At 48.2% G+C, this 14,373-nt stretch overlaps 1 protein-coding gene across 1 annotated transcript in view; it reads left to right on the forward strand.

Moving 5' to 3' along the window:
* The first annotated feature begins 1,546 nt into the window (after positions 1 to 1,546).
* Positions 1,547 to 14,373, forward strand: part of LOC142289641 (plasma membrane calcium-transporting ATPase 1-like) — an 88,896-nt gene continuing 76,069 nt past the window's right edge. The window contains exon 1 of the mRNA XM_075333606.1: positions 1,547 to 2,156. Within this exon, the coding sequence (XP_075189721.1) occupies positions 1,547 to 2,156 (610 nt within the window). The remainder of the gene's footprint in view (positions 2,157 to 14,373) is intronic.

The following is a 14,373-nucleotide window of genomic DNA, read 5'->3' on the forward strand; positions in this document are numbered from 1 at the left end:
CTCAGCACAAAACATTCCCATCCCATGCTTGTATCTTTGTCCCCCCTCGTATATAGTTCTCCAAATACTATAATGACCCCCACTTAGCCTTCCATATAGTATAAAGGGTCCCACATAACCCTTTATATATTAGAATGCACCTCCATAGTCCTCCATGTATTATAATGCATTTCCCATAGTCCTCCATATATTATAATTCCCCCATAGTTCTCAATATATTATACTGCACCACAGTCCTCCATGTTTTATAACGCACCCCCATAGTCCTCCATGTATAAAGTAGCCTCCATAGTCCTCCATATATTATAATGTAGCCCCCATAGTCCTATATGTATTACAATGCAGCCCCATAAACCTTCATATTGTATTATGCAGCCCCATACTCCTCCATGTATAATGCAGCCCCATAGACCTCCATGTTTCATGCAGCCGGCCCCCCCAGGGCCTCCATGTGTCATGCAGCCAGCCCCTTCCCAGGCCTCCATGAGTCATGCAGCCAGCCTCCCCCCCCCAAGGACTCCAGGTGTCCTACAGCCAGCCCCCTCCAAGGTCTCCATGTGTCATGTAGCCAGCCCCCCCCCCCAGGGCCTCCATGGGACCTGGCTGCAAGACACATGTAGTCCTTGGGGGTGCCCTGGCTGCAGGACACATGGAGGCCCTAGGGGGGGGGGGCTGGCTGCAGGACACATGGAGTCGAGTCCTTGAGCTTCAGGCTCCCCCAAGGACTCCATGTGTCCTGCAGCCATTCCCTCCAGGGCCTCCATGTGTCCTGCAGCCAACCCCCAGGACTCCATGTGTCCTGCAGCCAGGCCCCCCCTAAGGACTCCATGTGTCCTGCAGCCAGCCCCCCCCCCCAGGGCCTCCATGTGTCCTGTAGCCAGGCCCCCTCCAAGGACTCCAGCCTCCCCGTGTACTCACTAATTTATAAAAAAAAACAATAAAAAAACAAGTACTCACCTCTCTTCTCCTTCCACGGCTGTTCTGTCCTCACCTCTACTTGTTTCACCGCTGCCCGTCCTCACTTCTGTCCTCGTTCCCCCGTGGCTCCAGTCGGTGTCCTCCTGTGCTCTGTGCTCTCACCACACACAGCAATCGCAGAGGAGTGATGGCACCGCGCAGGCACGGGGGAAGACTGATGATGCATAGAACGGCGCCGGCCGCTCTATGCAATATCAAAGCAGTGCGCGGTGACGGGAGCGCGGTGACGGGAGCGAGGTGAGTGACGGGAGAGCGGTGACGGTAGCGCGGTGAGTGACGGGAGCGCGGTGAGTGATGGGAGCGCGGTAATGCCACTGCTGACACCAGGCAGCGGGATCCGGTGTCAGCGGCGGCAACCCGGTCATATAGCAGCCGCCGCGCCGCGTGGTCTGTGGCAGAACAGCGCAACTCCTCTCACAGAAAGGAGCTGGCTGCTGATCTGCTGGGCGGCCGCGGGCCCCTAACCTCCCGGGCCCGATCGCAATCGTGACCACTGCAACCGCGGTAGTTACGCCCCTGCTTCCCAATCAAAAATACGGGGAAGCTAGTAAAGGCAGCAAGATCCACTATGGGCATCCCGGATGAGAAGACTATTCAAGATCGTATGTTTAGTGGCCTGGAGCAAAGAAAACGACTCACCTTCCCTTTCATAGACATGGTACAGGCCCTGATTACAAGAGAATGGAAGATTCTGGTTAAAAAGGGTTCCATTCCAGGAGCCTTTAGGAGGAAATATCCCTTTGAGGATGCCTCCTGTTCAACCTGGGATAAAGCCCCTAAACTAGATGTAGCAGTCGCCAATGAGTCTAAGAAATTTGCTCTGCCTTTTGAAGATATGGGGTCTTTAAAAGACCCACTAGACAAGAAAGCGGATCACTTTCTGAAGAATGCCTGGGAAGCTTCTGCCGGGGGATTGAGACCTGCCATTGCAGCCACCTGTACGGCTAGGTCTCTAGCAGTGTGGATTGATCAGCTAAGAGCAAAAACCCCAAGAGAGGAGATGTTATCATCACTTTCCCAGTTGCGTGTAGCAGCGGCCTTCCTTGCAGACGCCTCGGCAGATTCTACTAAGTTAGCAGCTAAGTCAGCGTCACTATCCAATGCAGCCAGACGAGCCCTTTGGTTGAAATTCTGGCCAAGGGATATGCAGACAAAGTCAAAACTCTGCACCATCCCATGTAAGGGACAATATTTATTCGGCCCGGTCTTAGATGATATCCTAGAGAAAGCAAGTGAAACGCCTGCCTGGATCCACAGACTCAGACGGACTGTAATGGACAGGCTAGAGGGAAGCCACTCACCAAGCAGGCCCCCTAGAACCTTGAAACCCTTTAACCCCTATACAGGGATTTGGAATTACACAAGGCCCTGGAGATCACTACCTGTGGAAGGCTGCAGTCTGAGAGAGTAGTCGTCAGGCAGGGTCAAACCAGGAATTGCAGAACGGACAGAATCGGCAGGCAAGGACGTAATCAGAAATAAGCAGAGGTCAAAACCGGATCGGGCAGCGAGGTACAAAAACAGGCAGGAGATGTAGTCAGGAAACAAGCGGTAATCAGGGAACATTTTTGTATGCTAGCCAGGTACAGCAGGCAGGTACGGGCTGCCCCCAACCCCCAACTGCCTATTTGTACCCGGCTGGGAACCAAAAATATAGGGAAGCCATTTTTTTTTTTATTTCATAAATTTTATGAAATAATTAAAAAAAAATGACGTGGGCTTCGCCCAATTTTTGAGTCCAGCCAGGTACAACTAGGCAGCTGGGGATTGGAATCCACAGTGCAGGGTGCCCATGCTTTCTGGGCACCCCCGCTGCGAATTGCAGTTCACAGCCACCCCAGAAAATGGCGCTTTCATAGAAGCGCCATCTTCTGGCACTGTATCCAACTCTTCCAACTGCCCTGGTGACGGGTAGCTCGCTGGGTAATAATGGAGTTAGAATTCATTCTTTATTGAAATAAAGAACCCCCTCCGCAGTAATCCTGGGTCAAGAGTCCCGCGCTGTCCAACCCGGATCCAATATCATCTGATCGGTTTGCTGGAAGGCAAAGCGATCAGATGATGTGTCAGGTTCTAGGATGTGAATCACATCAAACATCAGCTGATTGTATAAAAGCCGTTTATACAATCAGATGATGCATCAGTGCAAAAAAAATAAAATAAAAATACTCACTTATGTGCTGATTACCGGTAGCTCCTGGAGCGGAGTTTGATCCCGTCCGATCGCTGCAGGAGCTGCCGGTAATCAGGGATGAAGTCTCCTGACGGCATCCGCTGACAGGTTAAGCCGGCCGTGCGCCGGCGTCACCGCGAGACTTACGATCAGCTGATGCGTCAGGTGACCGCATCAGGTGATCAGCGCCAGGTCCTGCAGCTATCGGAGGTGTCCCGGCCGTCTGCACACAGCCGGAGCGGGAGAGGAGCTGGGAGCGGACATGGCACTGGGAGTCTGCAGACAGGTGAGTATGACATTTTTTTTTCTACTGTTCACTTTTGTTTTCGCAGCTGCCTCCACCTCCCGCCCAGACATGGCGCCGCACGGGAGCTGACATGCACAGGACTGGAGGTGGACGCAGCGGTGACGGTTCCGGGAGGATTCACGCTTCTGTATTTACTGACAGAAGGAAACCTCTTCCTGTACATGTCACTTTACTGCCCACCCCTTGCATTTATAGCTGCGTTTTTAGTCAAAGAAAAGCACTAAACGCAGCTATATTTGCAATTTCCTTTTTTCATTGCGTTTTTGAACATCTCATTGAACTCAATGGGTGGAAAACGGAGTGAAAAACGCAAAAATAATTGACATGCTGCGTTTCTGTGGGCACCACAAAAACGCAGCTAAAAAAACGCTGTGTGCAGACAGCAAAAATGAAAACTTATAGACTTTGCTGGGGAAGCAAAGTCATGCAGTTTTCTGAGCAAAAACGCACCCGAAAAACGCGCAAAAACTCCGCGAAAAACGCACTGTGTGAACTTACCCCTATATGTGTTTTATATACTAACAAGTGCTTTCTCCGGCTAGTAAAGTAGATTTTATTTAATCCTTAAGCCCACTTTACACGCTTCAATATATCTCACAATCCGTCTTTGGGGTCAAGTTGTAAGTGACGCACATCCGGCATCGTTTGTGAGGTATCTGCGTGTGACATCTACGTGCGATCAGGATTGAACGCAAAACCGTTGATCGCAAACACATCGTATCTTTGTCTAGAATTGAGCGTTTTGTTGCACGAACCTAGTCACTTGTAACGTGTGACATCCCTCATACGATTTTGGTGTCTGATGCTATGTGCGCAGGTGTGCGCTCTGCACCGCAGCTTAAAAAAGGTCCGCTTCAGAGCGCAGCTGAAAAGCTGCGTTCTGAAGCGCCTCACAATGTCTGTCATTCACTAATCTCTGTCAGTTGGTCACTATCTCTGTCCCTCACTCTCTGTCCATGTCAGTCTATCCCCCTCTCTCATACTCACCGATCCCCGGCGCGGCGCTGCACGGCATTCACACTGCTCCGGCGGCTTTTACTATTTTGAAAAAGCCGGCCGCCCATTAAACAATCTCGTATTCCCTGCTTTCCCCGCCCACCGGCGCCTATGATTGGTTACAGTGAGACACGCCCCCACGCTGAGTGACAGGTGTCACACTGCACCCAATCACAGCAGCCGGTGGGCGTGTCTATACTGTGCAGTGAAATAAATAATTAAATAATTAAAAAAAAACGGCGTGCGGTCCCCCCCAATTTTAAAACCAGCCAGATAAAGCCATACGGCTGAAGGCTGGTATTCTCAGGATGGGGAGCTCCACGTTATGGGGAGCCCCCCAGCCTAACAATATCAGCCAACAGCCGCCCAGAATTGCCGCATACATTAGATGCGACAGTTCTGGGACTGTACCCGGCTCTTCCCGATTTGCCCTGGTGCGTTGGCAAATCGGGGTAATAAGGAGTTATTGGCAGTCCATAGCTGCCAATAAGTCCTAGATTAATCATGTCAGGCGTCTATGAGACACCTTCCATGATTAATCTGTAAATTACAGTAAATAAACACACACACCCAAAAAAATCCTTTAATTTAAAGATTAATCATGGAAGGTGTCTCATAGACGCCTGACATGATTAATCTAGGACTTATTGGCAGCTATGGGCTGCCAATAACTCCTTATTACCCCGATTTGCCAACGCACCAGGGCAAAATCGGGAAGAGCCGGGTACAGTCCCAGAACTGTTGCATCTAATGTATGCGGCAATTCTGGGCGGCTGTTGGCTGATATTGTTAGGCTGGGGGGCTCCCCATAACGTGGAGCTCCCCATCCTGAGAATACCAGCCTTCAGCCGTATGGCTTTATCTGGCTGGTTTTAAAATTGGGGGGGACCGCACGCCTTTTTTTTAATTATTTAATTATTTATTTCACTGCACAGTATAGACACGCCCACCGGCTGCTGTGATTGGGTGCAATGTGACACCGGTCACTCAGCGTGGGGGCGTGTCTCACTGTAACCAATCATAGGCGCCGGTGGGTGGGGAAAGCAGGGAATACGAGATTGTTTAATGGGCGGCCGGCTTTTTCAAAATAGTAAAAGCCGCCGGAGCAGTGCGAATGCTGTGCAGCGCCGGAGATCGGGGATCGGTGAGTATATGAGAGAGGGCTGCTCAATTCAGTTACTCAGGAGTTTAGCGGTCACCGGTGAGCCCTTCACGGGTGACCGCTAATCAGGGCGCGACACAGACAGAGCCGCAGCATGACCATGAGGTCGGGTGAAGTTCACCCGAGTTCATTCTGATATTGCGGCTCTTTCTGTGTCTGCTGTCATCTGCCATTCAGCTCTGCTACATGGCTTTCTGTGTCTGCTGTCAGCGGCCATGTAGCAGAGCTGAATGGCAGATGACATAGTAAAAACGCATCCCTACACATTACACACGCTTGTCAAGTCAATAAATAAAAAAAAAAAAAAGGTGCCCAATGCATACGTCACAGAACACATGATCTAAAGGATCGCACACAAAATTGATCAATTTAACATAGACTACGAACGCTCGTGTGACAGCAAATGACCGACCTACGTGCAATCTCATAAGATCCCGTATGCAACCTGGACGTGTCACATCGCAATTGCGATTGTACAACTAATTGCAACGTGTAAAGCAGGCTTTAGAGTTCAAAATTTGACAGGAGATTATCAATAGTATTCTACTAATATCTAAAATAATTAAATTAATTTTGCAGGGGAAAGTATATTTCTTGAAATATACAAATTAGGTTTTTTGTTTTTATGGTTATGTTTTTGTTTTGTATTATTTTTGCATACAAACTGCCAATTTTGATTACTTTCCTTTCTTTTGTAGATACAGAATATCTATGAACCGTGTTGTAAGGTTTCAAAATTCCCCAGTAAAGTATAGGTTATATTTATCAGTTGTTTAATTATAGTGTCTGCTGTTATAAACCTATAAATTTTGCCAAAATAGTATATAAAAACAAAACACAAAAAGGGGGGAAAAGTAGATATCTATTATATTTTTTTCCAGCAGTAAAAGGCACAGCAGACATATTGGATAGGCTTTAAAGTTGGCCTTTCTTTTGCAACAGTTATGTCATGTTTATTGGAGTACTATGAAACATTTCTGTTATAAAAATGATCTAATGCATATTTCTTTTAGTTTTTATTTTTATAGATGAAACCAGATGGTGGTCGATTCTGCACTGGATTTGCTACGGTTTGCACAACATGAGGTAGTCTAAATTTAGGCCACTCCCTCCCCTCCTATCGGTACAGGAGGAAGTGACGTAAGTGCCTCTCTAGATGGGTGGAGCAGAGGTAGGTAAGATAGTCAAAATGTATGTAGGATATAGATCTTTCCTGTTGTCAAATAAGCTAGGTACGCCGAAAAGAAAGTCTAGATCTGAGCTGATAGACTCGGATGGAGATCCCTGCACAGGTGCAGCTGACCAAGAAGCAGTGAACGGGCCTAGAGTTGAGGAGTCCTTTACCATGCATAAAGACCATGCCTCGATGACACCGGTCACGTCAGTGACGTCTGTCACTCCTTGTGTTCTTAAATCCCTACAGGAACAAGCGAACCAATAAGGAGTGGAGTGCAAGACGCGGGGAGCCGGCTGACTGAGAAAGGTCTGTGGATGAAGGGTGGTAAGCTTTCTCTGCCATGAGATCTCTTCTTAATGATGGCCCAAGTAACATGGACTAACATCTGTGAAAGTTGGAGATCAGTGTGCGCTTTGGTGACGCCAGGGTTCAGTACCCAGGTAGGCAAACTCACCCGGTCTTGTGAAGCACGTTCTTAAAACAATGAGGAAAAACTGTAAAGAGTCAGAGAAACACCCTGCACCTGCTCTACCCATTCTTAGAGACTGCAAACTGATTATAGATGTATATCATGAGCACATTGTATGCAAATCTGTGCGTGTTGTGTAGATTTCTTTCCAGGTCTGGTCAGAGGCTTTCCAGTGCAGAAAACGACGTCATTGCTGAAAATCCACATAATGCAAGTGGTATGTAAAAAAAACAAACTAATAAGTTGTAAACCAATGCGTGTTTTGTTTCTCTTTAGTAATAAACAGGTTCCAATGTAAAATGTTTTTTTTTGGTCTAGCGCAAAGCACGTATAATTTTCATGATTGACTGTCACAAACCACCGGGGGGGTCACTCAGAAATCCCCCGCGCTGGCTACCAGTACGTCACAATCGGGGGGTAACAAGTGGGGTCACCCCTCCTTTATACCTCCCGACCGACAGACAGAGCACATGACGCGCTCTCTAGCGCCCCTCTTATAGTCAGGCCAATTATGGAATTGCCCGACAATAAGCAAGGAGGCCGCTATACTACTTATGCCGATTATTGAAGGGTCCCCGGTGAGAGTAGGGTATATATTCCCCCGACCTCCGCGGGCGGAATATATAAAATCTCCCCGAATCTCACTGGCCTCCCCACAATAATCCTTGGCACAATTCGCTGCCACCAACCGATTTACGGTAACTATTAGCCGAACACACAGACGTGGGATTCTAGATCGAGATAACAGAACAGCCCAAGATTAATTATATAATTTAATCAGCCTAAAGCACACTAGAAACTACAATATATACAATAGGGAATCTACAGAATATACATATGTCAGAGTACAGTTACAATCAAAGCATGGGTTACAAACAGGCATACACAGTTCCAGCAGTTACCTTGTTGCGTCTGGCCACAGGGGGGCGCTGTAGACCAGGTTTCCAGGAACTCTCTCACAGGTCTTTCCCAACCAGGCCCCCGAGCAGAAGAACACTGGAAAATGGCCGAAGTAGGGTTATCAACCTGGGCAGATCCAGGTCCCCTCCTACCTTAGTGACCTCACAGGGAAGCACTGCCACTCCCCCTGCATGGATCAGAATTATCCAGCAAAGGGGATATTGGCCATAACTTTGCCTGGGAGCGTCGTAGGCGGACGCCAATGCTCTCATTGTGACAGTTATGAATTTAGCTACAGAACGAGGGGACTCATGACCTGTCTGCCAGTTCCCCATTGGCTGATATCACGCCTGGGGCATTTCCCAATGTCCTGCTCCCATAAAAAGGGGGTGCCGGCATCGTCCACATGCGGAGACACCATTTTTATGGTTGCCATATTTATCGGAAATATGGCTTGCGAGATATGAACCATTTTTTACTGGAGTCGTTCTGTCTGGCTATTTCCATAGCCTTGCTAACTAGCTAGCAGCTCCTACTACAGGGTGACGGCAGGGAGTCATCCTGTGTCCATTGTCCTAAAGCCACCTAATTTCCATATCACAGGACATGGCCATGGGATTTGTTGCTAAACCAGTTGTGTGAAGGAAAGGGGGGGTGACACCAGGAGAGGGCTTCCTGACATACTTGAATATCATGATTTATCGTCATATCTCCGGATTTACCTCACATTGACTAATTAGAGAGATAAACAAGTGTATTTTCTAATTCCAGATCCTAAATCAAAGTTAGTAGTATACGGTTTTCGGTCAGGAGACTGATTAATCCTAAAAGGACACAGAAATTTCGATAAAGCTCAACGGCAGGACAACATGGATTCACGTCCCGCATTGCAGAAAGGTCGATCCACCGGAGCTGCACTGAGCGTCCTGCTCATATTTATCCTTTACAAAAAGACCTGTACAGTCCCAAACCATCATTGCCGAAACAGTTAGCAGAGAGGACTTAGAGAGCCTTGAGACATGGGAAAGTCCAACTACAAAGGGTGAGGACTCGCCTAGGGTTCCTTGGTCTCAAACCGGTGAAAAAATCCCATTCCCCCTCCACCCATGCCTCAACGTTCAGTCAGGCAGCATTTCCCTACAGATCTTTCTTCCTCTTTTCCTAAGGGAACACAGTACCCTTAGTATTTGGAAATGGCAGAAGTGAGTCAAGGGGGGACTGTTGAGGGTTCGAATTGAGTAGTCAAAAATACTTAATTCAGCGATTTCATAGACCCAAAAATGTGGTTTGGTTAATGTAATCTAACCATTTACAAATGTTTTTGTCTCCTACTAACTCATATGAATATATTCAGTGATTTTACTTAATATAAAATGCTAGCTATGGATTCTCTCATCTCGGGAAAAGTTTTGGAAGAGCCTATCCCATCAGGCTGATGTCTCTCCGGCCTAGTCTGCTGAGCACTGGCAGTGACACGCGAGTTGACGTCACATCTCAGAAACCAACCGAAGCAGAAAGCGACCGCTAGTCTACCCATTATCCCAGAAGGTTTTTCCAAGTCTGCACCACAAACTGTATAAATGAAGCCTCATCATGTTTTGTTGTTTGTTTTTTTTAACAAGACCAGATTATCCAGGTTCACAAAGTGGCCCTAAGTGGACTTGCACTGACCAAGCATCTTCCTTTTTGTTTCATATCCGGAAAGAAGAACCATGGACAATTTGTAGCAAATGTTCTTTTGTTTTTTGTTTTTTAATTATGTGCTAATTTTTAAATAAGGTCTAGATTCAATCTTTCTTAATCACGATAATGTGCCCTAATGAGTGTAATAGCGCCAATCCTAATAGCCCCTATAAATCATAGAGTTATGTTTAATAGATAAAAATGAGTACTTAAGGGGGAGTTAAAGTCTGTAGTGTTAAATTAACCAACAATCCCATAGAAAGCCCACATATATAGATATGGATATAATTAAAGTCCCAAGGTCACAAATAAGTCCCAAATAATAAAATATATCTAAATGGACAAAATTTTAAAATTTAACGTTAATAATATTCACAGATATTTTATTAAGGGGGGACTGTGGAGGTGGCACTAAGCTATATCTTGTTTGTTCAAGCGTAATGAAAATATCTGTGTATATAAATAATCAAAATGTAGATGTAGATGCATAATTATCTGTCTGTCTATGTAGCCATCGCATGGACCCATAGTATAATTCTAAGCTGTATATTGGAAAAAGTTAGCCAAAGTATAAATGAACAAAATGACATTTTTGTGTACTCGCCGTAAAATGTCTTCCTTGGAGCCTTTCATTGGGGGACACAGACAGTGGGTATTAAGGTGTCTCCAGGTAGGCGTGACACTAGATTTGCAAAAGTGTTAGCTCCTCCCCCCACAGCATATACCCCAGCTAGGCAGGAAACTAGCTCAGTTTGGTGTAAAAGCAGCAGGAGAAGGACAACCAAAACCACAAGGGTGGGAGCTGTGTCCCCCAATGAAAGGCTCCAAGGAAGACATTTTACGGTGAGTACACAAAAATGTAATTTCTTTTCTTGCCTTTTCATTGGGGGACACAGACAGTGGGACGTCCCAAAGCAGTCCCTGGGTGGGAACTGAACCATTAACAGTGTATAAAATGAGACTAAGAGCTGACTAACGACTGCAACTGCAGTGAACATATATCAAAACACTGTAAAAAAAAAACGAGCAGTGGCCACTGCCGCCTGAAGGACTTGTCTTCCAAGAGCAGCATCCGCGGAAGCATGCGTATGCACTCTGTATAATTTTGTAAACGTGTACACACTGGACCAGGTAGCGGCCTTGCAACGTTTGGCCGCCGAAGCCTGATGGCGGATAGCCCAGGAAGCACTCACTGCTCGCGTAGAGTGGGCCCGCACAGATTGAGGAGGAACAACACCTCGTGTTTTGTATGCCTCACAGATGGCAGTCCTAATCCATCGAGAAATCGTGGATTTAGAAGCCGGATTGCCCTTTTTGTGTCCTTGTGAGAGGACGAAGAGGGCATCGGACTTGCGCAACGGCTCAAGTTCTGGAGATCCGCAGAGCCCTGACGAGATCTGGAGTGTGAAGGGCTTTTTCAAAAGAGTGGACCGGGACCGGGCAGAATGACGGCAACACAATGTTCTCGTTTAAGTGGAAAGAAGATACGACCTTCGGGAGAAAAGCGGGGGAAGGCCGAAGGACCACCTTATCATGATGGAAATTCATGGTAAGGTGAGCGACAGGAAAGGGCCGCCAGTTCGGACACTCGCCTGATAGAGGTAATGGCGACTAAAAAGGCAACATTCCAAGACAGTCGTTGAAGAGAGATTTCTCTCATAGGTTCGAAACGAGGAAGCTGAAGAGCTCCGAGAACCAGATTCAGATTCCAGGGATCAAAGGTACGGACCTGAGGGCGAGAAGCCAGCCGCTTCTGGAAAAATACTGACAATGCAGAAACTTGTCCTTTAAGGGTACTGAGAGCTAGTCCCAAGTCCAGACCGTCTTGCAGAAAGGTAAGAACATTAGGGATTGAAAAGTTAAGGGGCGACCGATTATGACGGTCACACCAGGAAAGATAGGTCTTCCAGGTCTGGTGGTAGATACTGGCGGAGGAGGGCTTCCGAGCATTAAGCATGGTATGAACTACCTTAGAAGAAAGACCTGATTTTGCTAGAATCAAGGATTCAAGCGCCACGCCGTCAAATGCAGCTGTGCTGTATTCTGGTGGAATATTGGACCTTGCGACAGAAGATCCGGGCGGTCGGGAAGACGCCAGGGAGTGTCGTCGAGCAGTTGGAGAAGCTCTGGGTACCAGGCTCTCCTGGGCCAGTCCGGGGCCACGAGGATCACCGGGATTCCCTCCGCTTTGATTTTCTTGATTACTCTCGGAATGAGAGGAAACGGAGGGAAGATGTAGGGTAGGCGAAACTGCAACCACGGAAAGATTAGAGCGTCGGAGCCGAGCGCTAGCGGGTCTCTCGACCGGGATATGAAGGGATGTATTTTGGCGTTCATCCGAGAAGCCATGAGGTCCACATCTGGGAGTCCCCAACGAAGAGTGATCTGATGGAACACTTCGTCGTGGAGGGACCATTCCCCTGTCGCTAGACCTTGCCTGCTGAGAAAGTCTGCGGCCCAGTTGTCTACCCCCGGAATATGGACAGCTGAAATAATGGGAATGTGCATCTCTGCCCAAAGAAGAATCCTGGATACTTCTTTCATCGCTGCCCTGCTGCGAGTTCCTCCCTGACGGTTGATGTAAGCCACGGCCGTGGCATTGTGTGACTGGATCCGAACAGGGAGGCCCAATAGTAAGGGTTGAAAATTCTGAAGGGCCAAAAATATGGCTCTGATCTCCAGAACATTGATGTGCAGGGAGCGCTTGGAAGGAGACCAGCGTCCGTGAACAGTGTGGTGGAGAAACACCGCCCCCCAGCCTATCAGGCTGGCATCCGTTGTGACTACTTGCCAGTGGACCGGGCGGAAGGACTTCCCTTGAGATAGGGATGAGGCTTGAGTCTACCAGACGAGGGAGCTGAGCGCAGACCGAGATAGGCGGACTGACCGGTCTAGGGAAGCTGCATTCTTGTCCCAGGAGGATAGAAGATCCAGTTGTAGAGGCCGTAGATGGAATTGGGTAAAGAATACGGCTTCTATGACCGCCACCATCTTGCCTAACACTCTCATTCCATTCCGAAGGGATGTGTGACGGCGAGAGCGGAGGGATTGGGCAGCCCGGATCAGGGAAGACCTCTTGTCCTCTGGAAGAAAAACCCGGGACTGGGCCGTGTCTATCAGCATACCTAAAAAGGTGATGCGCTGATGAGGAATGAGGGAGGACTTGTTGAAGTTGATAAGCCACCCTAGCCTTGACAGCGTGTCTAGGCAAATCTGCACGCTTTCTGAGCAAACTTGAAGAGAGCTCCCTTTGACAAGAAGGTCGTCCAAATAGGGAACGACCAGGATGCCTCTGGGGTGTAAAATGGACATGACGGCCGCCATGACCTTTGTGAAGACCCGAGGCGCAGTGGCCAGCCCAAAGGGGAGGGCCCTGAATTGGAAATGACGGTGTCCTACGGCAAAGCGAAGGAACCGTTGATGAGAGACACATATGGAAATGTGTAAATAAGCATCTTGAACGTCTATGGAAGCTAGGAGTTCTCCAGGATCCATGGCGGCTAGCACTGCTCTCAATGATTCCATTCGGAAAGTTCAAATCCATACGAATTTGTTCAGCCGTTTGAGGTCCAAGATAGGGCGGACAGAGCCATCTTTTTTGGGAATGACAAAAAGGTTTGAATAGAAACCTTTGCCCCGCTGTTCCAGGGGCACTGGAATGATAACATTTGCTTTCTGTAAAGAGGCTATGGCCTGAAATAAGGCCTGGCTTTGCGTTTTGGACTTTGGAAGACGAGAACGCAGAAACCTGTTGGCCGGCAGAGAATGGAAATCGATATTGTAACCTGAGGTGACGATTTATCGAACCCAAGCATCGTGAGTGTGGTCTAGCCAGATATCCTGAAAAAGCAAAAGCCGCCCTCCAACAGGAGTCGGATCTGAGGGATACCAGGCGTCATGCTGAGGGGGCCTGCACAGAGCGAGGTCCTTTGGGTTTAGGTTGCTTGGAGTGGGAACGCCAAGAAGAGCCCCTTGAGGGACCGGATCCTTGATCTGAGCGTTGGGACGATCCTTGGGCTGATGGTTTTGGGGGGCAGGCCGAAAGGACTGCCTGCGCCAAGGAGATTTTTTAAAATTCCTGGATACAGGCTGCTTTTGAGCTAGAATGGTACTTTTACCACCCGTTGTCTCAGATATGAGTTTGTCCAGGGATTCTCCAAACAGACGCAGGCCATGGATGGGGAGTGTGGACAGGGATTTCTTGGAGACACTGTCCGCATTCCATATTTTTAGCCAAAGGACTCTGCGGGCAAAGACAGCATTGGCCGCCAATAGGGCTGACAAACTAGCTGAATCTAGGGAGCCGTGAAGAGCGAAGCATTCTGCGTAGGTTCTTGCTCCACACACCCATAGCTCTCGCGACCCATGTTAAGGCAAACAGGGCGAAGAGAGGACCCCGAAGCCTGGAAAATAGATTTTACCGCAGCATCAACTGCGCGGTTGGACGAGTCCTTGGGAGACGCGTTGTCTGAAACAGACATGACCGTGTGTTTAGCCAGTCTGGATACTGGCGCATCCACAACGGGGG

Source organism: Anomaloglossus baeobatrachus, chromosome 2 (assembly GCF_048569485.1).
Source record: "Anomaloglossus baeobatrachus isolate aAnoBae1 chromosome 2, aAnoBae1.hap1, whole genome shotgun sequence".
Taxonomy (NCBI): domain Eukaryota; kingdom Metazoa; phylum Chordata; class Amphibia; order Anura; family Aromobatidae; genus Anomaloglossus; species Anomaloglossus baeobatrachus.